The sequence below is a fragment of the Leucoraja erinacea genome, chromosome 9 (assembly GCF_028641065.1).
Source record: "Leucoraja erinacea ecotype New England chromosome 9, Leri_hhj_1, whole genome shotgun sequence".
Lineage (NCBI taxonomy): Eukaryota > Metazoa > Chordata > Chondrichthyes > Rajiformes > Rajidae > Leucoraja > Leucoraja erinaceus.
Window position 1 is genome coordinate 69,018,322 of NC_073385.1, and position 24,592 is coordinate 69,042,913.

Here is a 24,592-nt window from a genome sequence, read left to right on the forward strand (position 1 = left end):
TCTTTCTTCATAAGACAGTCCTGACATCCCAGGAATCAGTCTGGTGAACCATCTCTGCGCTCCCTCTATGGCAATAATGTCCTTCCTCAGATTTGGAGACCAAAACTGTACGCAATACTCTAGGTGTGGTCTCACCAAGACCCTGTACAACTGCAGTAGAACCTCCCTGCTCCTATACTCAAATCCTTTTGCAATGAAAGCTAACATACCATTCGCTTTCTTTACTGCCTGCTGCACCTGCATGCCTACCTTCAATGACTGGTGTACCATGACACCCAGGTCTCGCTGCATCTCCCCCTTTCCCAATCGGCCACCATTTAGATAATAGTCTGCTTTCTTTCGTTTTTGCCACCAAAATGGATAACCTCACATTTATCCACATTATACTGCATCTGCCAAACATTTGCCCACTCACCCAGCCTATCCAAGTCACCTTGCAGTCTCCTAGCATCCTCCTCACAGCTAACACTGCCCCCCCAGCTTAGTGTCATCCGCAAACTTGGAGATATTGCCTTCAATTCCCTCATCCAAATCATTAATATATATTGTAAATAGGTCGAGACCCTTTTTCAACATGGATAGATGACATTTTGGATTGGGACCCCAGATTCGCTGCCTGATCTGCTGAGTTACTCCAACACCTTGTGTGCTTCTTGGAACAAGAGTCCCAGCAGCACCCTTTCCTTGAGCCAAAGTATTTTACAATCAAAGAAAATGTACACCGTACACTGTGAAATGCCTCCACTTCCTTAGAAGGTTTAGGAGGTTCGGCATGTCCCCTACAACTCTCACCAACTTCTACAGATGCGCCGTAGAGAGCATTTTATCGGGATGCATCACCGCTTGGTTTGGGAACAGCTCCATCCAAGACCGTAAGAAATTGCAGGGAATTGTGGACGCAGCCCAGACCATCACACACACCAACCTCCCTTCCATTGACTCCATTTATACCTCACGCTGCCTCGGCAAGGCCAGCAACATAATCAAGGACCAGTCGCACCCGGGCCACTCCCTCTTCCCCCCTCTCCCATCAGGCAAAAGGTACAGAAGTGTGAAAACGCACACCTCCAGATTCAGGGACACTTTCTTCCCAGCTGTTATCAGGCAACTGAATCATCCCACCACAACCAGAGAGCGGTCCTGAACTACTATCTACCTCTTTGGTGACGTTCAGGATATCCTTGATCAGACTTTGCTGGCTTCACCTTCCACTGAATGCTAATCCTTTACAATTTACACTGTGAATGGCTCGATTGTAATCATGTATTGTCTTTCTGCTGACTGGTTAGCACGCAACAAAAGCTTTTCACTGTACCTCGGTACACGTGACAACAAACTAAACAGTAACTATAACTGAACTGCAGAGTTTGCGGAACAACCTTATAAAATTCCATGTGCACGAGAAGATCGAGGCCTGAATGCCTTGTGCAACTGTATGATACCCAAAGTATTTTACAATCAAAGATACGTGGATTGATATTTCCAACTTGGGGAACGCAGAGCCCAACGTGTGCGCTGTAGAGTAACTTAACAACCATAGAAACATAGAAAATAGGTACAGGAGGAGGCCATTCGGCCCTTCGAGCCAGCACCGCCATTCATTGTGATCATGGCTGATCATCCCCTATCAATAACCCGTGCCTGCCTTCTCCCCATATCCCTTGACTACACTAGTCCCTAGAGCTCTATCTAACTCTCTCTTAAATCCATCCAGTGACTTGGCCTCCACTGCCCTCTGTGGCAGGGAATTCCACAAATTCACAATTCTCTGGGTGAAAAAGTTTTTTCTCACCTCAGTCTTAAATGACCTCCCCTTTATTCTAAGACTGTGGCCCCTGGTTCTGGACTCGCCCAACATTGGGAACATTTTTCCTGCATTTAGCTTGTCCAGACCTTTTATAATTTAATATGTTTCTATAAGGTTTCCCCCTCATCCTTCTAAACCCCAGTGAATACAAGCCTAGTCTTTTCAATCTTTCCTCATATGACAGTCCGCCATCCCGGGGATCAATCTCTGGACCAGATCATTTAATTTCAGTGATATGCAAAGCACATGAAAATCCGAACTAGAATTTTACGAGAATTTCATAAAGGTTTGAATTCAAGATCAATGCAACTACTATCTTTATTGTTATGATATTTGTGATTTATGTAATCTAGAACAGTTTATTGCATTCATCTTTAGTCATAGAATCATAATACCCTGTGGAAACTTGTCCACACCAGCCAACATGTCCCAGCTACACTAGTCCCACCTGCCTGCCTTTCGCACATATCCCTCCAAAACCTGTCCTATCCTTGCACCTGTCTTAAGTGTTGGGATAGTCCCAGCCTCAACTACCTCCTCTGGCAGCTTGTTCCATACACCCACCACCCTCTGTGTGAAAAGGTTACCCCTCCGATTCCTACTAAAAACTTTCCCCCTTCACCCTTACCGTACAATAAGAAGTTAACATCCCATTAACTTGCTTGGAAATAAATTTTGTGCCGATGAAACAAAATACTACACTTAAAACATCAACACAGACACTAAAATGTGGTGAAAATAATTTGTCTGATTGGAACATGTTGTAGTTTTAGAAATCTAGCCTTAGAAAACATGTTCACTGTGTGGCGTTTGTTATTTTTATATTATGAACAAGACTATTATTATCTAATATTAACGCGGTTACTTTAAGATTTCATATTGAAGCAAAATCTGTAATGAAGGACGTAACACTTGTTACGAAGGAGTTGTGGATTGTTTGATGTTAGAGGCTATAAGGTCAATCTACCCGGGCCTACCTGATCTCCCAGTTGCTCAACACTTTAACTCCCTCTCCCATTCCCATAGGCCTTTCTGTCCTGGGCCTCCTCCACTGTTAGAGTGAGGCCCAGCGCAAATTGGAGGAACAACAGCTTTTGCTTGGGCAGCTTACACCCCATGAACCCATGGTATGAACGTTGATTTATCCAACTTCAAGTAACCCCTGCAAATTCTGTCTCTCTCTCCATCCCTCCCCTCCCCCACCCAAGTCACACCAGCTTCTCCTTCTCATTTAGCAAACAGCTAACAATGGTCTATTTGCTTTATCAGTGTTACTTTTTTTGCACATCTTTTATTTATTTGTCCTTGCTTTCTTCCCCTCCCCTTCCCAGCTCTCCCACAGCCTACTGTCTCTGCCTCTTCCGTTTTTCTTCCCCTCCCCCCATCCCCACATCAGTCTGAAGAAGGATCTCGACCCAAAACGTCACCTATTCCTTCGCTCCATAGATACTGCCTCACCTGCTGAGTCCCTCCAGCATTTTGTCTGCCTTCATTTGTTCTATATCTCTCTACATCACCATCTCTATCTCTCGTTTCCTTTTCCTGAGTCTGAAGAAGGGTCTCGACCCGAAACGTCACCTGTTCCTTCTCTCCAGAGATGCTGCCTGTCCCGCTGAGTTACTCCAGCTTTTTGTGGCTGTCTTCAGCTAAGTTAGTTCCCCTCAGAAACTGTAACTATACAACTATACCAGCAAATGGCCATTATGACTGACATCTTCTTGCTCATAAATTATCAGGTCTTCTCTAATTTTAAAGAAGGCAGTAAAATTTAACTTTTGAGAATTTTGATAGGATTTTGTACATCGATCTGTTAGGTGTCAAAAGAGAATATATTCACCAAACACTAATTTTATTCAAAATACACTGAGTTCCTTAAAATTATAAAACATAACTTATAGTGCAAGTTAATACAGAATCATCTATGCCCCAACCATCTAGAATTCATTAATGTTTCCATCTGAAACTGGTTACATATCAATAAGTACAGATATATTCATATAATATATGTTAATATCAATATTAAAAGCATCATGTCACAAGGTCATGAATATTTTCTGTATAAACAACGGCACAAAGTATAGCACTGGATGTGTTCAAACAAATTGAGGATTCCTAATTTGAGGAAGGACATTCTTGCTATTGAGGGAGTGCAGCGTAGGTTTACAAGGTTAATTCCCGGGATGGCGGGACTGTCATATGCTGAGAGAATGGAGCAGCTGGGCATGTACACTCTGGAGTTTAGAAGGATGAGAGGCTATCTTATTGAAACATATAAAATTGTTAAGGGTTTGGACACGCTAGAGGCAGGAAACATGTTAGCCATTCGCATGCAAGTGGGATAGGCCCTTAAGCCATTTAGAACGGAGACGAGGAAACACTTTTTCTCACAGAGAGTGGTGAGTCTGTGGAATTCTCTGCTTCAGAGGGCGCTAGAGGCCGGTTCTCTGGATGCTTTCAAGAGAGAGCTAGATAGGGCTTTTAAAGATATGGGAAGAAGGCAGGGTTGTGGGGAGAAGGCAGGAACGGGGTACTGATTGGGGATGATCAGCCATGATCACATTGAATGGCGGTGCTGGCTCGAAGGGCCGAATGGCCGACTCCTGCAACTGTTGTCTATTGTCTATTCTATCTTGTCTATTATCTAAATGGAAGATTTCCTAGTTGGCAGAAGCTATTTATGCAAAAGAGAATCTTCTGATTATCACAGCTCATATTTTAAGATCTGTTGGACATCCTCAGCTGAATACAGGGACTGTTTTTATTTACCTTGCAGTGAAAGGATGTGGCAATTTGCAGTGTAGTATATGCTGTCAGTATTATTAACTTGATAATGACACGGTTGGAAAAATAATATTACACTTTCTCCCCCAAACTACCGATAACTGAATTAAAATTGAATCCCAGCATAAAATATGTTTAGGCAAGAATTAATTCATCCTTGTAGCAGATTCGCCTTTTTTTTTCTCCTGAATTATTCCTAATTAATTAAATATTCCATTTTCCGGTGAAGCTACATATGGAAAGAATCATGAAAAACACACTGAAAGACAAAGAAAAAAGATATTTTCTTTTGAATGTCGAATTATTAGGCTTACTTGAGCAAATTAATCAGATGTTCAATGTGGAATCAATTTTGATCCATTACGGAACATGAGGTTTTGATTCTACCCACCAAGTTTAAAAATAAATGGAAAAGATCTGACATTCTGCTTGCTTTCTATAAATATTACAGCATTACTGCCTTTGGCAGTTTAGTAATAAAAATCTATTGAGACAGCATGATTCCTACCTGAAATCTTCTGTTGGATGCATGGCCTAATCATAAAGCATAAATCCTACAAGCAAAGAGGCAAACAAAATAATTGCATTCAATACACAACTGTAAAATGTCCAAGTGATTGATCCATAAGTGTGTAGATCGTCAATATGATGTTCTACGGGAAGGCACACAAGTGCATGCCTGCAGCCCTCATGCAGAACGCTGCATTTTATCAGCAGCATGTACGGAGGGAGTAAAGCTGCTCACCACGTGACCACTAGAGCAAGTTTCATTAATGTGACAGCTGTTCATTCACCGAAACAATCCTTCACGAGTTCCTCCACGTTTAATGCCCACTCTATCCGGTACGCATTTAAAATGGTGGCTGGCCGTGCCATACACAATACAGAAAAGCATTTATTTTGATCGCCTTACATCGTGCTGCAGAAGACGGGTACTTTTGCATCAAACTAGTAAGGCGACTCCCTGCAGCTCAGGGACAAAGGTGCAAAATAGAGTCCACGAGGACAGACAAGCAACGGGTCTTGTGTAGGAAGGAACTGCTGGTTTACACCCAAGATAGACACAAAGTGCTGGAGTAACTCAGCGGGACCAGCAGCAACTCTGGAGAGTAGGAATGGCTGACGTTTCGGGTTCTTGCTGAGGTCCACACCATGGAGCAATTTGTTTTATTCCACATGATTTCATGATACAATAAAGGCTAAAGCAGAAGACAATATACGGTAGGCGGCGCGACTCTCGTCAGCAGCAGCCTCTGCAGCCCGTCCGCATTTTATTATTTTTTGTCTATGTTTTTATGTAGTTTTTGTTATTTTTTTGTTGGGGTGTGTGTGTGGGGGGGTGGGGATGGGGGTAACTTTTAATCTCTCCCTGCACGGGAGACCCGACCTTTTCTTTGTCGGGTCTCCGTTGTCGTTGGGGCTGCAACGAGGAGCGGCCTCCAACAGGAAGACCAGGGGCTCTGGTGCCAACGACTCACCTCACCGTCGCGGGTCTGGCCGAGTCCGGAGCGGGTGGAGTGGTGGTGGAGCGCTGCTGCTGCTGCGGCCCGACCTCCGGAGATTCGGAGGCTGCAACTGCGGGTCTGGCGGACGGCGGCACCGGGAGCCCGCGGGTCCCTGGAGGGAGACCGCTTTTCAGGGCTCCCGCAACGGCGACTTCTCCCGCCCGAGTTGCGGGGTCGAAGAGCTCCTGGAGCGGGGCCTGACATCACCGCCCCGCGCGGCTTGGAATGGCCGCGGGACTCTGCGAGCGCACGCCGGGGGCTCTAACATCAAGAACCCGGTGTGCGACCTTGCATCACCCGGCGTGGCTTTAATGGCCGCGGGACAATCGCCATCGCCAGCCGGGGGCTTTGACTTTGACTCTGACATCAGGGGGGGGGAGAGTGCAGTGGAGAGATAAGTTTTTTTGGCCTTCCATCACAGCGATGTGATGGATGTTTATGTAAATTATGTTGTGTCTGGAGTCTATTTGTTTGTAATGTATGGCTGCAGAAACGTCATTTCGTTTGGACCTCAAGGGGTCCAAATGACAAATAAATTGAATTGAATTGAATTGAATTGAATATCCCAGCTACAGTACTGAACATCTCCGCTCAATGACTAGTCATGCTGACCCAGTACATTTACCACACTGGTATCCACAGCACCCAATGCAAACTTGACCAGATATGTTCCAACCTAGAAACAAGGAACTGCAGATGCTGGTTTACACAAAAGGACACAAAGTGCTGGGGCAACTCAGCGGGTCAGGCAGCATCTCTGAATGAATACGTTTATTGGCCAAGTATTCACATACAAGGAATTTGTCTTGGTGCTCCGCCCGCAAGTGACAACACGACATACAGTGACAGTTAGGAACGACACATAAAACATTAAACATTAATAATAAAACATTATTGATTAAACATGTGAGGAGAACACGGATAGGTGACGTTTCGAGTTGGGATCCTTCTTCAGACTCTGAATGTCATCCTCTCCTGACTGCTCAATCACCACATGCAGTGTGTCGGAAGGAACTGCAGATGCTGGTTTATACTGAAGATAGACAGAAAGTGCTGGAGTAATTCAGCGGGTCAGACAGCATCTCCGGAGAAAAGGAATAGGTGACGTTTTGGGTGGAGACTCTTCAGAAGAAGAAACGCCACCTATTCCTTTTCTCCAGAGATGCTGCCTGATCCACTGAGTTACTCCGGCTTTTTGTGTCTATCTTCACCACACTCAAGCTGTAGACCTTCAAATCCCAGCTCTCCCCACACCCTGGCCTCAGTCCCTTTTCATCACGTTTTACTTTACTGCCAGATGACTAAAGTTTACTTTGTGGGCAGACAGCATGGACACAAGGCCCCTCTGTGCTCCATGTCCATGCCAACCTACAATAGAATCCACACAACACTTCACACACACTCGTCAACCAGATTTCGTTAACCAGAAAGGAACAATTCCTCCAGGTCCAAATATTGTGATTCTCAGCAATAGTATTGTCAGATCGTAGTATTGTCAAGAAGGCTCATCAGCGTCTCTTCTTCCTGAGGAGACTGAAGAAGGTCCATCTGTCTCCTCAGATCCTGGTGAACTTCTACCGCTGCACCATCGAGAGCATCCTTACCAACTGCATCACAGTATGGTATGGCAACTGCTCTGTCTCCGACCGGAAGGCATTGCAGAGGGTGGTGAAAATTGCCCAACGCATCACCGGTTCCACGCTCCCCTCCATTGAGTCTGTCCAAAGCAAGCGCTGTCTGCGGAGGGCACTCAGCATCGCCAAGGACTGCTCTCACCCCAACCATGGACTGTTTACCCTCCTACCATCCGGGAGGCGCTACAGGTCTCTCCGTTGCCGAACCAGCAGGTCGAAGAACAGCTTCTTTCCGGCAGCTGTCACTCTACTCAACAACGTACCTCGGTGACTGCCAATCACCACCCCCCCCCCCCCCGGACACTTATTATTTTTTATTCAAATCGTTTGCTATGTCGCTCTTCAAGGGAGATGCTAAATGCATTTCGTTGTCTCTGTACTGTACACTGACAATGACAATTAAAATTGAATCTGAATCTGAATCTGAATCTGAATCTGAATCTGAATCCAGGGACTTGTAATGACCAGTTTGAATGATGCCTCCCATCATGCCCAACTATCAATACATTTAATGACTAACTTAGACATTTAGACAGTTTTAGTTTAGAGATACAGCATGGAAACAGGCCCTTTGGCCCACCGAGTCCTCAGCATCCAGTGGTCCCCGCACATGAACACTACCCCGCACGCACTAAGGACAATTTTTACATTTACAATTAACCAACAAATCTGTACGTCTTTGGAGTGTGGGAGGAAACCGAAGTTCTCGGAGAAAACCCACGCAGGTCACGGGGAGAACGTACAAACTTCCGTACAGACAGTACCCATAGTCAGGATCGAACCCGGGGCTGGTGCTGTAAACGCCGTAAGGCAGCAACACTACCGCTGTGCCACCATGTTATAGAAACATAGAAAATAGGTGCAGGAGTAGGCCATTCGGCCCTTCAAGCCTGCACCGCCATTCAATATGATCATGGCTGATCATCCAACTCAGTATCCTGTACCTGCCTTCTCTCCATACCCCCTGATCCCTTTAGCCACAAGGGCCACATCTAACTCCCTCTTAAATATAGCCAGTGAACTGGCCTCAACTACCTTCTGTGGCAGAGAATTCCAGAGATTCACCACTCTCTGTGTGAAAAATGTTTTTCTCATCTCGGTCCTAAAAGACTTCCCCCTTATCCTTAAACTGTGACCCTTTGTTCTCGACTTCCCCAACATCGGGAACAATCTTCCTGCATCTAGCCTGTCCAACCCCATAAGAATTTTGAAAGTTTCTATAAGGTCCCCCCTCAATCTTCTAAATTCTAGCGAGTACAAGTCGAGTCTATCCAGTCTTTCTTCATATGAAAGTCCTGCCATCCCAGGAATCAGTCTGGTGAACCTTCTCTGTACTCCCTCTATGGCATGAATGTCTTTCCGCAGATTAGGAGACCAAAACTGTACACAATACTCCAGGTGTGGTCTCACCAAGGCCCTGTACAACTGCAGTAGAACCTCCCTGCTTCTATACTCAAATCAGTTTGCTATGAATGCTAACATACCATTCACATACTATTGCGTCGTCTATAACATTGTCAAGGTTTAATGCTTATTCTAACTAGAATCTTAGCAATAGGGTTCTTGATGACGGAGCAGATGATGCCTCAATGGAGTCCTTCCACAATGTTACAGATGACTGAAGACACAGAGTACTGGAGTAACTCAGCGGGTCAGGCAGCATCTGTGGAGAACATGGATAGGTGACGTTTCACAGAGTGCTGGAGTAACTCAGCGGGTCAGGCAGCATCTGTGGAGAACATGGATGCAGGAAGATTGCTCCCGACGTTGGGGAAGTCCAGGACAAGGGGTCACAGCTTAAGGATAAGGGGGAAATCCTTTAAAACCGAGATGAGAAGAATTTTTTCACACAGAGAGTGGTGAATCTCTGGAACTCTTTGCCGCAGAGGGTAGTCGAGGCCAGTTAATTGGCTATATTTAAGAGGGAGTTAGATGTGGCCCTTGTGGCTAAGGGGATCAGAGGGTATGGAGAGAAGGCAAGTACGGGATACTGAGTTGGATGATCAGCCATGATCATATTGAATGGCGGTGCAGGCTCGAAGGGCCGAATGGCCTACTCCTGCACCTAATTTCTATGTTTCTATGGATAGGTGATGTTTCACAGAGCGCTGGAGTAACTCAGCGGGACAGGCAGCATCTTTGGACGATATGCATAGGCGAAACTTTGGGTCAGAACCCTTCTTCAATCTCAAGAAACATCTCCTATCCATGTTCTCCAAAGATGCTGCCTGACCCTGAGGGAATAAGACAAAAATTACCAAAAAACATAAGAAAATGTATTTAGGTGTGAATGAAAGTTTGTGATAAAGACTCAATGGTGAATTACACTGAAATCGTTTCAGAAGCACAGCTTTAAGGTATGCATTCTCTTAGATTCTGGCCTAAAATAAATTCCAACTTAATGCCATAGGACAAAGGTCCTTGATTATTGCCACAAGTTCTGTATTTCTGTACTGTGCAACTTTGTTCTATATCTTCAAAGTCACTACTGACTACACTTAAACAGCATGACTATACGCGGAGTCAGATACATGAATAACCCTATACTTAGCCTACAGATTATTGATTTCCCTCATCACAACTAAATGGTTATAATAACTGCAATATTCAGGATTGATTGACCAAATGGTGCCAGCACAATATCCTGGCTCTCAACACATGCAAAACCAAGGAACTTATTGTGGACTTTGGAAGGGGTAGGATGGGGGCCCACAGTCCCGTTTATATCAACAGATCGATGGTGGAAAGGGTCGAGAACTTCAAATTCCTGGACGTGCATATTTCCGAAGATCCAGAACACTGATGCAATCGTAAAGAAAGCACATCAGCGCCTCTACTTCTTGAGAAGATTACGGAGAGTCGGTTTGTCAAGGAGGACTCTCTCGAACGTCTACAGGTGCACAGTAGAGAGCATGCTGACCGGTTGCATCGTGGCTTGGTTCGGCAACCTGAGCGCCCAGGAGCGGAAAAGGACTGCAAAAAGTCGTAACCGCTGCCCAGTCCATCATCGGCTCTGACCTCCCCACCATCGAGGGGATCTATCGCAGTCGCTGCCTCAAAAAGGCTGGCAGCATCATCAAGGACCCACACCATCCTGGCCACACACTCATCTCCCTGCTGCCTTCAGGTAGAAGGTACAGGAGCCTGAAATCTGCAACATCCAGGTTCAGGAATAGCTACTTCCCCACAGCCATCGGACTATTAAACACAACTTCAAACAAACTATGAACTGTAACAGCCTATTGAACTTTATCTGTGTATTTATGTGTGTGTATATATATTCTATGGTATATGGACACACTGATCTGATCTGTATTTATGCCTACTATATCCTGTTGTGCTGAAGCAAAGCAAGAATTTCATGGTCCTATCTGGGACACATGACAATAAATTCTCTTGACCTGACTTGATAATTGAGGAATTTTCATTGCAAAACTCTATTTTGTTCAGGGATGGACAAGGTCATATTTTATTTTCCTGAGGTGTTCTGAGTGTCTTTCGTAACTTCATGAGAAATATTAATAGCCCTGATGCAATATTCTGTGTGCAATTTCTCCATGCGTGTTGGGGAATATTCACAGTCATAGCTCAATGAAATACCACAATTTAGAGAGTGCCTTGTACATGACTTATGTCCCATGTTGCTTCAACTAGCGTTTTATAAAAACATCTGAAAGAAAGCTGCAACAGATCACACACTTTATGGTATTGACAGTCCAGGAGGCCAGAACTGGAGTGTGGACATCTCAAAGAGGTTTGGTGTTTAGTTTCGTTTCGAAATACAGCGTGGAAACAAACATTTCCGCCCACCGTGTCTGCACCGACCAACGATCCCCGTATCTAACACTACCCACACACACACCAGGGACAATTTACAATGACACCAAGCCAATTAACCTGTAAACCTGTACGTCTTTGGAGTGTGGGAGGAAACTGGAGGTATCCGGGAAAAAAAGGCAGGTCAAGGGGAGAACGTACAAACTCCGTACAGACAGCACCCGTAGTCAGGATCGAACCGGAGCCTCTGGGGTTGGATAGCAGCAACTCTACCACTGCACCACCATGACACTTTAGATGCTAGCTGGTAAAGTGCAAGATGCTCTCTAGGTGCTAGGGAGGATTACTGATAATGATGTTCGTTTCAAGATATTTTAAAACTATTACAAATACTTCAACTATTAACATTTCTTGTTTGTTTTTTTCTAAAAAATGTTTAAAGTCTCAAAACAAATGGCTTCAAATACTTAAAACAGTTGTCAATGGGCAAAAACAGGAATTGACCACAAGAGCAGCCCCGTAGCAGAAGGGTCCACGTGAAGAGACAGCAAACTGGAAGTATCCCGAGCTAATTCTGCTACCACCATCATCTGTTGCAACAAGTGATGGCTCCCACTGATTGGCGCCGGATACTTGTGCCCTTTTCAGGACGGACGATGAGAGCGATGTCAACATTTGAAACATAGAAACATAGAAATTAGGTGCAGGAGTAGGCCATTCGGCCCTTCGAGCCTGCACCGCCATTCAATATGATCATGGCTGATCATCCAACTCAGTATCCCGTACCTGCTTTCTCTCCATACCCCCTGATCCCCTTAGCCACAAGGGCCACATCTAACTCCCTCTTAAATATAGCCAATGAACTGGCCTCAACTACCCTCTGTGGCAGAGAGTTCCAGAGATTCACCACTCTCTGTGTGAAAAAAAGTCTATCCAGTCTTTCTTCATAAGACAGTCCTGACTTCCCAGGAATCAGTCTGGTGAACCGTCTCTGCACTCCCTCTATGGCAGTAATGTCCTTCCTCAGATTTGGAGACCAAAACTGTACGCAATACTCCAGGTGTAGTCTCACCAAGACCCTGTACAACTGCAGTAGAACCTCCCTGCTCCTATACTCAAATCCTTTTGCAATGAAAGCCAACATACCATTCGCTTTCTTTACTGCCTGCTGCACCTGCATGCCTACTTTCAATGACTGGTGTACCATGACACCCAGGTCTCGCTGCATCTCCCCCTTTCCCAATCGGCCACCATTTAGATAATAGTCTGCTTTCCCGTTGTTGCCGAAACGTGGAAGACGGACAGGAAAGACGAGACCACAAGAGCAGTAAAGAAGGTGTATGGTCTGCTTGTCTTCATTGGTCGGGGTATTTTGTGCAAGAGTCAGGAAGTCACGTTGCGACTTTATAAAAGCATTGATGAGCAGAATTTGGAGTATTGCGAGCAGTCCTAGTCTCCCCATTACAGGAAGGGTGTGGAGCCTTGCAGAGGGTGCAGAGGAGATTTACCAGAATGAAGGTACACAAAATTGCTGGGGAAACTCAGCGGGTGAGGCAGCATCTATGGAGCGAAGGAAATAGGCAACGTTTCGGGCCGAAACCCTTCTTCAGACTCTTTACCAGAATGATGCCTGGATTAGGGGCATTAGTTGTAGGGAAAGGTTGGACAAGATGTGATTGTTTTCTTTGGAATGCTGGAAGCTGGGAAAATATGGAACCTTTTGTCCCAGGGAGGAAATATCGAAGACTAGAGCCCATAATTTGAGTTCAGAGAGGAAACGTTGAAAGGGGATGTGAGAGAGAGGTTTTTATTGCACATAGTGGTGAATGCTTGAAACACAGTGTCAGGGGTAGTCGTGGAAGCCGATACTACAGTGGTGTTAGAGGCGTTTAGGTAGGCACATAGAGCTGTAGGGAATGGATGGATATGGATTGCGTGCAGCCCTGGGAGATTAACTTGCCATTATGTTGCATCACCCTCTGACAGGCTCACCACCCTCCGTGAGAAAAAGTGTTTCCTTGTCTCCGTTCTAAATGGCTTACTCCTTATTCTTAAACTGTGGCCCCTGGTTCTGGACTCCCCCAACATCGGGAACAAGTTTCCTGCCTCTAGTGTGTCCAAGCCCTTAACAATCTTATATGTTTCAATGAGATACCCTCTCATCCTTCTAAACTCCAGAGTATACAAGCCCAGCTGCTCCATTCTCTCAGCATATGACAGTCCCGCCATCCCGGGAATTAACCTTGTAAACCTACGCTGCACTCCCTCAATAGCAAGAATGTCCTTCCTCAAATTAGGGGACCAAAACTGCACACAATAGGTGTGGTCTCACTAGGGCTCTGTACAACTGCAGAAGGACCTCTTTGCTCCTATATTCGATTCCTCGTGTTATAAAGGCCAACATGCCATTCGCTTTCTTCACTGCCTGCTGTACCTGCACGGTTACTTTCATAGACTGATGAACAAGGACCCCCAGATCCCGTTGTACTTCCCCTTTTCCCAACTTGATGCCATTTAGCTATTCTACCTCAGACTTTAGACTTTAGAGATATGAACGAATGAACGAATGAATAAGTTTATTGGCCAAGTATTCACATACAAGGAATTTGGCTACAGCATGGATACAGGCCCTTCGGCCCACCGAGTCCGTCCCAACCAGCGATTACCTCCTGCACTAGCATTATTCTACACACTAAGGACAATTTACAAGTTACCAAAGCCAATTAAATTACAAACCTGTACGTCCTTGGAGTGTGAGAGGAAACTGGAGCACCCGCTGAAAACCCATGCAAGTCACAGGGAGAACGTGCAAACTCCGTACAGACAGCACCCGTAGTCAGGATGGAACCCGGGTCTCTGGCGCCGTGAGGCAGCAACTCTACCGCTGCGCCACCGTGCCATGACCAGTCAAACGATGGTTTTTACTGATTCTGGAGCAAGACTAATTAGAGGGGAGATAGGAAAATGAGGGTGAGGTAACACTTCAGCTGTTTTTGAAGGAATTGTCATGACTTTTGCATACAGGTGATCAGGTACACTGCCATGCACAACTCATGTAGTCGATCACAAAACTGCTCACTTTCCCCAATAAAATCTGAATCGTTGGTCGAAAGTGACCTGTTAGGATTTCAAGAACTAACATGTGAGGGGCGAGATGAGGTGAGGGGAGAAATCGGAACCTGAGAGGCAAAAGGGTGGTGGGTGTATGGAATGAGCTGCTGGAGAAGATAGTTGAGGCAGGTACAATCCCGACGTTTAAGAAACATTTAGACAGGTACACGGATAAGATACTGCAGGTTTAGAGAGATATGGGGCAAGTACAGGCAAGTGGGACTAGTGTAGCTGGGACATAGTGGTTGGTGTGGGCAAGTTGGGCCTGTTTCCACACTGTATCACTCCATGACTGTCTATGATTCTATGAGGACATTGTTGTTGGGACATTATTTAACCAGCAGATCAGCAAGTACAGGGATGGTGGGTGATGGAACACAGGCTGTGGAGTTCCGAATGATTTTGTGCATATTTGAATGAGAAATCCAGCCAGTGAATGTTGATATAATTAAGTTTACACATAATAAATTGTTGATGGCAGGTTTCAACAGCAACTGCAGGAGAGGGAGCACCAGATGATGAAGAAGGGTCTCGACCACGAAACGTCACCTATTCCTTTTCTCCACAGATGCTGCCTGACCCGCTGTGTTACTCCAGCACTTGATGTGTCTATCACCTGATGATGTTTATCGGTGTAAGGAGTTATCTTGGCAATGATAACCGAATCCCAAAGTACGACCAGCGGGACTGACCCCTGCTCGTTCTGAGGACCGGAGAACCGGAGGGGAGGACAGAGGGAGCCGGTGACGCCGGACGTGAGGAGCAAGGCCGGTCGCAGGGTGAACCGGAGTCTCACACCCCCCCCCCCCCCCCCCTCATGGTCAGCTGCGGGAGGTGCCCCCGGGCAACAAGGCTGAGGGAGCCAGGCCAGGAGAGGGACGATGGTTCACTGGACGACGACTGGAGGCCCTGCAACAGCCTGGGGCTCGCCTGAATTGGGACCCGCTCCAGGAGACTGAGAGCGCGGACCGGACTTGACTTCAAAAATGGAGCCAAAACCTGGTGACTCTTGCATGTGGTCTCAATAGAAACATAGAAACATAGAAACATAGAAATTAGGTACAGGAGTAGGCCATTCGGCCCTTCGAGCCTGCACCGCCATTCAATATGATCATGGCTGATCATGGACGATTTCTATACACCTTGTCCGAATCGGGGATTGTGCTGAGGAATGGCAATACTTTACTGAACTGTACGCAAAAAACAAATGTCGCTGTACGTCAGAACATTGACATTGGCCGAGTACGAGATCAAGACAGCATATAGTCTGATCTTGTTTCAGACAGTTGGTAGTTGGAGAAGAGGAGTCCGTGGCTATGGAACAGAACTTCTGACAAATGTAAAGCTTCTCAAAATGTAATCTTAGACTCCCCGACATCTGAAGAAGGGTCTCCACCTGAAACATCACCCATTCCTTCTCTCCAGAGATGCTGCCTCACCCGCTGAGTTACTCCAGCATTTTGTGTCTACCTTCGATTTAAACCAGCATCTGCAGTTCCTTCCCACACAGGAGATCGAGAAGATGAATTGTGCCAAAATCTGCAGATAACCATATAATATAATATAACCATATAACAATTACAGCACGGAAACAGGCCATCTCGACCCTTCTAGTCCGTGCCGAACACGTATTCTCCCCTCGTCCCATATACCTGCGTTCAGACCATAACCCTCCATTCCTTTCCCGTCCATATAACTATCCAATTTATTTTTAAATGATAAAAACGAACCTGCCTCCACCACCTTCACTGGAAGCTCATTCCACACAGCTACCACTCTCTGAGTAAAGAGATAGCTTGACTGGATTAAAGAAAGAGAACGCATATGTCTCAACCACCCATTACAGCATCATTGACTTGGCTCCAACTAGTTTCAGTATCATTGCTGGTTTAACCACCTAATTACAGAGATTCACACAATGAGTTGTGCATGGGTTGGGCAAAAATGTCTTAATGGTTACCTTTGAGCAAACTCATCAGAGACAATGATTCATGTTATGAAAATCTGGAGTGATTAATATTCTATATAATTGGGGCCAGCAGTCAGAGAATATGATTTCATAATAACATACAAGATTATTTTGACATGCCAAAATATTCCACAGTCTGTTTAAATGTTTTGTAAATGTCTTTCCTACTCATCACCTCTATAGAACATTATCCCATTTTATTTTAACTTAAAATAAATTAGTGACGTTATTCCCAGTTCTCCTTACATATGAACACATATGACGTATTTGAGATCTATGTTCACCTCAGCAGTATTTCTAACCTAAGAAGGATCCCGACCCGAAGCTTCGCTTGCCATAGAGGGAGTACAGAGAAGGTTCACCAGACTGATTCCTGGGATGTCAGGACTTTCATAGGAAGAAAGACTGGATAGACTCGGCTTGTACTCGCTAGAATTTAGAAGATAGAGGGGGGATCTTATAGAAACATACAAAATACTTAAGGGGTTGGACAGGCTAGATGCAGGAAAATTGTTCCTGATGTTGGGGAAGTCCAGAACAAGGGGTCACAGTTTAAGGATAAGGGGGAAATCTTTTAGGACCGAGATGAGAAAAACATTTTTCACACAGAGAGTGGTGAATCTCTGGAACTCTCTGCCACAGAAGGTAGTTGAGGCCACAGTTCATTGGCTATATTTAAGAGGGAGTTAGATGTGGCCATTGTGGCTAAAGTGATCAGGGGGTATGGAGAGAAGGCAGGTACAGGATACTGAGTTGGATGATCAGCCATGATCATATTGAATGGCGGTGCAGGCTCAAAGGGCCGAATGGCCTCCTCCTGCACCTATTTTCTATGTTTCTATCCTTTTCTTGCAGAGATGGTGCCTGATCCGCTGAGTTACTCCAGCACTTGGTGTCCATCTTTAATAAAAATAGGACAATGAGTCATAGATTACTGAGTAACATAGCGCATGTGCTGTTGAACACAGGTGGTAAAGCTCTCAATGTCCCCACCTGCTTCAAAAACACTTCAGTCTCAGGACCCCCAGTCAGTAGAAGGGTCTCCACCCGAAACGTCACCCATTCCTTCTCTCCAGAGATGCTACCTGTCCCGCTGAGTTACTCCAGCATTTTTGTGTCTATCTTCAAAAAGACCACCATCATCCCGGTGCTGAAGAAAGGTAAGGTGACTCTGGACTGTCAAAGCTGCCACAGCCAGACATAAAAACAGTTTTTATCCACGAGTAGTAGCTCTACTCAACAGCCAAAAATCTGTAGCCTCCCTTTGATCTGGTATTTTGTTGGTTCACATGCTTGATCAATGGTGTTTTATCATTAATGTTTTATTATTATTAATGTTTAATGTTTTCTGAGTCATTCATAACTGTCACTGTATGTCATAGAAACATAGAAACATAGAAACATAGAAATTAGGTGCAGGAGTAGGCCATTCGGCCCTTCGAGCCTGCACCGTCATTCAATATGATCATGGCTGATCATCCAACACAGTATCCCGTACCTGCCTTCTCTCCATACCCCCTGATCCCCTTAGCCACAAGGACCACATCTAACTCCCTCTTAAATATAGCCAATGAACTGGCCTCGACTACCCTCTGTGGCAGAGAGTTCCAGAGATTCACCACTCTCTGTGTGAAAAAAGTTCTTCTCATCTCGGTTTTTAAACGATTTCCCCCTTATCCTTAAGCTGTGACCCCTTGTCCTGACTTCCCTAACATCGGGAACAATCTTCCTGCATCTAGCCTGTCCAACCCCTTAAGAATTTTGTAAGTTTCTATAAGATCCCCTCTCAATCTCCTAAATTCTAGAGAGTATAAACCAAGTCTATCCAGTCTTTCTTCATAAGACAGTCCTGACATCCCAGGAATCAGTCTGGTGAACCGTCTTTGCACTCCCTCTATGGCAATAATGTCCTTCCTCAGATTTGGAGACCAAAACTGTACGCAATACTCCAGGTGTGGTCTCACCAAGACCCTGTACAACTGCAGTAGAACAACATGTCATGTTGTTGCTTGTGGGCGGAGCACCAAAGCAAATTCCTTGTATGTGAATACATGGCCAATAAACTTATTTACTTACTTACTCAATGATTCCCATCCAGTGGTTCTATGCGCACCATGGTGAAGTGCTTTGAGGGACTAGTGATAGCACACATTAACTCCAGCCTCCAAGTCACACTTGACCCAGTACAATTTGCTTATCGTTGCAACAGGTCCACTGCAGACGTCATCTCCACCACCCGAAACTCATCTTGAGAACATCTAGGCAACTATTAAACTCCAACATTAGACACCGATTTATCCACAATAGCTCGGATTTCAATGCCACAAACCCATCCAAACTCATCTCCAAAATGTGTCGGAAGGAAATGCAGATGCTGGTTTACACCGAAGATAGACACAAAATGTTGGAGTAACCCGGCAAGGACTAGCCATGATCATGTCCCAGTGCGTTTACAACACTGGTATCCACAGCAACAAATGCAAACTTGCCCAGATATATTCTAACATAGAAACACGGAACTGCAGGTGCTGGTTTACACACAAAAGCACACAAAGTACCGGGGTAACTCAGAGGGTCAGGCAGCATCTCTGGCAAACATGGATAGGTGATGTTTTGGGCTGGGACCCTTCTTCAGACAGAGAGTCAGGGGGGAGGGAAATCTCTAATGAAAAGGCTCAAAACAAATCAGAGCCGGCACAGATGACCAAGGAAAAATGGAGCCCAGAATGGTCCATTGTTGGCTGGGGGAGAGGTGATAACCAAGTGTCCCAGTGTCCCGGGGAGCCGCGCGAGCCCGATCCACCCTCTTAACATAGGTATGTTACAAAACCTACCTGAATCGTCATTGAGAATCTGTCCCAGCCCCGTGTGTGTGATTTTGGCGCTGTTTAGAGGGGGCGGGTTTAAAACGCGATTTTTACTAGGCTGTTCCAATCGAAAATGTTCAGCCTAGTAAATCATTAACGGAAAATCGCTGAAAGACCCCGTCACAAAAGGTATTATTAGTTTTTATGGCCTTGTATAATAGTTATAGTAGTTTAAAAATCACTCTCTCAACCCGCAACCTCTCGCAGCCCCAGGGTTTTATAAAGCAAACAATTAAAGGTATGTACCTTATTTTTACATTAAAAGGGGCTTCTTAAGAACCCTGTGTATAAAGTTTTCTATAGCGAATAGTTCATTTTGGGCTCTTTATATCCCGCAGTATTTTTCTGAGCATTTGAGGGCACAAATCCACTGCAATGTGAACGTTCTAAACCAGCGCGTTCACAGGAACCCACTAGAAAACCGATTTAAAATGACTTTAATTTACAGCAATTGAGCACTAAATTCCTTCCATTTGGCCTATAAATTGATGTAAATGAGATTTAAAAATCATGTTTTATTGTGAATTATTTGTGAATATTATTTGGACACTTGGGCTATTTAAAAATGTTAATCATTTATTAAGAAATGGATAGATGTTTAGATCTAGTAATTGAAGTTTGAAATTAGCTACAATTGGGTAACTAACTAATTATATGCTTTAATTTCTGGTCCTCCAAGTAAGATTATTTTATATTTGTTTCAGAATGGTTCAATCTATGATAACTGAAAATTTCATTAAGTTCTCTTAATTTTTAAGAAGGTTATGGGCTTTTGACTGTCCATGATCACAGCTTTTTTGTTATGTCCATAAAAAATCAATAGGGAACAAGATGCTAATTTCCGAGTATGAAAATGGCCATACCTTTTTTATTACTTGAGATATGAAAGTGAATTAGGTGTCAAATTAAACTTATTGTTTTGCTTTATCTGATGGGATAAATTGCAGACTTGATTTTTTAAATCTCAAAATTTTGTAACATTGCTACTTAACATCCACGCCGCCCGGTTCGTCCCACAGACCTCCCAGGGGACTGCGGTGAAGCCTGACGGCAAGGCCTGTCTGGACCGAAGGAGCTTCGGCGGCAGCGGCAATGGGAGCCTCGGCAGCAGTGTGAGCCTCGCTGCAACAGGGTGGTGGTGGGACTCAGCGACGCGGGAGCCTCGATGAACATGAGGGGGGATGGGTAAGACAATGAGGACCCAGTGTGGGGGGACGGCCGTGAGGAACGGTGGGAGAACAAAGGGGGGCCCAGTGGGGGGGAGGGGGGGGCACTCTAGTTTAGAATCCTCTGCCATGGGGATAAGTCAGTGTTTGTTTGTTTGTTTGTTCATTTTTTCCGGTGAAGGCGCTGTGCACACGGCAACCAGACAACATCGCTTGTCTCTTTCTTTTTGTGTCACTATTAATTTCAAGTTTTCGTGTACCTTGTGTGTTGCAACTGTTGGCAGAACAATTTCCTTCTGGGAATGACTAAAGTTTGGATGCGAACAGTGGAACTGGCAAGACTAGCCTGGGGCAGGGACAGAGAGAGAGGCGATGCAGGAGTTACTTGAAATTAGAGCAGTCAATGTTCATACCGCTGGGGTGTAAGCTGCCCAAGTGAAGTACGAGGTGCTGTTCCTCCAATTTGTGTTTGTTCTCACTCTGACAATGGAGGACATCTCCAAACTCCGGGAGCTAGGAATCAGCTCCCCCCCACTATCTCTGGGGCCTTGACTTTCTGACCCACAGACCACAGATCTCCTCCTCAATCATTCCCAACACCGCATCCCGCAGTGTTCTCAGTCCCCAACCTAACAATGATCTAATCTATTTTCCTTATACTTCGTCCCCTTTGATATTACATTTTCACACCTTACCCTTCCTTATCTGTGTCTCTCTCTCTCTCCCCTGACTCTAGTCTGTAGAAAGGTCTCGACTCGACCCGCTGAGTTACTCCAGCATTTTTGTGTCTACCTTTGGTGCAAACCAGCATCTGCAGTTCCATCCTAAATATTTACAGGACATTTGGGGAGGTGTGGGGATAGGAAAGGTTTAGCAGGATATGGGCCAAACATGGGCTGGTGGGACTAGCGTAGATGGGGCACCTTGGTCACCATGGATGAGTCGGGTCGAAGGGCCTGTTTCCATGCTGTATGCCTTTATGACTCAATGTCTCTAGATTTTAACACTGATCTTCCTTGAATTGTAAACATTAACCGTATGTAAATTCACCTAAAACAAAACGCCCACATGATCCCATATATTGCAGCTCATATTTATAAATATAATTAGTTTAGTGTTCAAATTATTAACTTCAGTTGGCTTATTAAATCAATTCAAATAAATGTTGTCGTTCAGATTAATTAACTAAAATCTTTTGCCCAGTGGCTCCCATCCCCTGCATTACATGTGATGCCACATATTGTTTCCCAGATATTATGTTAGGCAAGTACTGGTGGTGAGCATTTGAATAGACGCAATATGCTGGAGTAAAGGCCCTGTCCCACTTACGTGTCCTTGGCACGCAAATAACGCGAGCTCGCGGTCGCGTTGAAGCTCACGTGCATCGTGTGGCCGCGCGGGGCCGGTCCCACTGAGAAGCGCGGAGCTGTATGTAGTTGTGCGCGGTATCGCACGGCGCTGCGTAATTTTGTACTGAACGAAATCTTCGCGCGCCAACGGCCTGTTGCGTAACTGACGGCCAAAGTGGGACAGGCCCAAGACCCTGGCGCGACGCAACGTCTCACCTTCAACAGCAGCAGAAGCAGGCAAACGATCGCCGAGCTCGGCCTGGGGCTCACGGCCGTTGTGGTCCGGATCCGCCCCTGCTTCTACTCCCAGAGCGGGGCCAAGAAAATTAAAGATGGACACCCTCTGAGGCAGGGAATTCCACAGACTCACAACTCTCTGTGTGAAAAAGTGTTTCCTCATCTCTGTTCTAAATGGCTTACCCTTTATTCTTAAACTGTGGCCCCTGGTTCTGGACTCCCCCAACATCGGGAACATGTTTCCTGCCTCTAGCATGTCCAATCCCTTAATAATCTTATATGTTTCAATAAGATCCTTCTCATCCTTGTAAATTCCAGAGTGTACAACCCCAGCCGCTCCATTCTCTCAGCATATGACAGTCCCGCCATCCCGGGAATTAACCTTGTAAATCTATGCTGCACTCCCTCAATAGCAAGAATGTCCTTCCTCAAATTTGGAGATGGTGATGCATCTAGGGTTTGTGGTTCCGATGTTCTACTGCCTACAGCTAACAATGCCTTTACCATCATTACTTTTTGCAAATCTTTCATTAATTTGTTCTACATCTCTATATCACCATCTCTATCTCTTGTTTCTTTTTTCCCCTGTATCTCAGTCTGAGGAAGGGTCTTGATCCAAAACGTCACCTTATCCTTCTCTCCAGAGATGCTGCCTGTCTCGCTGAATTACTCCAGCTGTTTATATCTTGGGCTTAAACCAACATCTGCAGTTCCTTCCAACACAAGGATAGATCTCACCTGTATTGGTGCACTACAATTCTGGGCAGCTCCATTTCATTATCTATGGATGTTATCTCCCATACCTAGGTGTTATGACAAGGTGTAATAACATGGCAACCAAAAGATGCTTTGCTGCTTTGGGGCTGTCGACTGAGTCGCCTCAAGGCCAATCAAGGACATGTTGGTTAATGCATTGTATTTTGAAATATAGAATCGTTCCATTAGGCTGCATAGTGGCGTTTCAGTAGAGTTGCTGCCTCACAGCGCCAGAGTCTTGGGTTTGATCCTGACTACAGGTGCTGTCTGTATGGAGTTTGTCTGTGAATTGCGGGAATCGCTGGTCAGTGCGGACTCGGTGGGCCAAGGGCCTGTTTCCGCGCTGTATCTCTAAATTAAACTAAACACTTCAAGACAAATATGAAAATCCACAAAAGGAAACAGAGTGCTGGAGTAACTCAGCGGGTCAGGCAACATCTGTGGAGATCCTACAGGATCTTTGCTGAAAACTCCAACGAGCCAATCAAAGGAGATGGCCTTCGACTGCCTGCCGGTACATAGCAACCCCACTCCACTGGCTTCAACCTATTTTTAGTCGAGGCTGGTTTTGGTTTTGTTTAAATAATCGCAGGAAACATGGATGAAGCCTAGATGCTTAAATCCATCCAGTGAGGAAGATTTATAGTTCCCAAAATTCCATGGTTCTTGGAGAATTCCATTCCCAGGCAACATATTAGTCCCGAATTTATGCTCAAGACTGGGATGATGCCTGTCCCGCTGAGTTAAGCCCCTGTCCACTTATTTTACTTCATGCGTCCACACAGCCGGAGCACGTAAGGGGGAGTAACTCAACATTTCTTGGAGAGAAGCAAGGGTGATGTTTCAGGTCGAGACCCTTCTTCAGTCTGAAAGAAGGGTCATGATCCGAAACGTCACCCATTGCTTCTCTCCAGAGATTCTGCCGGTCCCGCTGAGTTACTCCAGCATTTTGTGAATCCTTGTAAATTGCAGAATATACAAGCCCAGCCGCTCTGGATGCTTTCATGAGAGAGCTAGATAGGGCTCTTGAAGATAGCAGAGTCAGGGGATACGAGGAGAAGGCAGGAACGGGATACTGATTGGGGATGATCAGCCATGATCACAGTGAATGGCGGTGCTGGCTTGAGGTGCCGAATGGTCAACTCCTGCACCTATTGTCTATAAGGTTTTGGATTCAGAATTTCAAAAATGGAAAATCAGAATTTTGTGTTAAATGCTAAAATAGAATTTAAATAATTCGCAAATTCAAGAAGGACATTTTCATCAGACAAGTATCAATGTTAATGCTGTGTGCAGTTCTGGTCGCCCCATTACAGGAAGGTTGTGGAGGCTTTGGAGAGGTTGACCTGAATGCAGCCTGGCTTAGAGTGTAGTAAATATTGACATAGAGGATAGACACAAGATGCTGGAGTAACTCAGCGCGAACAGGCAGCATCGCTGGAGAGAAGGAAGTTTTGGGTTGAGACGCTTCTTCAGACAGGGAATCAGGATCTTGACCCGAAACGTCATCCATATCTTCTCTCCAAAGATGCCGCCTGACCCGCTGAGTTACTCCAGCATTTTGTGTCTATCTTCAGTTTAAACCAGCATCTGCAGTTCCTTCCTACACCTACTGGATTAGAGGGTGCCAGCT

The 24,592-nt window shown here is 45.3% G+C and overlaps 1 protein-coding gene across 2 annotated transcripts in view; it reads right to left on the reverse strand.

Annotated features, from left to right (window-relative positions):
* Nucleotides 1-24,592, reverse strand: part of LOC129700559 (ena/VASP-like protein) — a 250,622-nt gene that overhangs the window by 191,865 nt on the left and 34,165 nt on the right. The window contains exon 2 of one of the 2 annotated variants that reach the window (XM_055641163.1): nt 5,097-5,142. The exons of the other annotated variant lie outside the window; for it this stretch is intronic. Coding sequence (XP_055497138.1) covers nt 5,097-5,119 — 23 coding nt within the window. The 5' untranslated portion in view covers nt 5,120-5,142. The remainder of the gene's footprint in view (nt 1-5,096; nt 5,143-24,592) is intronic. 2 annotated transcript variants of the gene reach the window in all.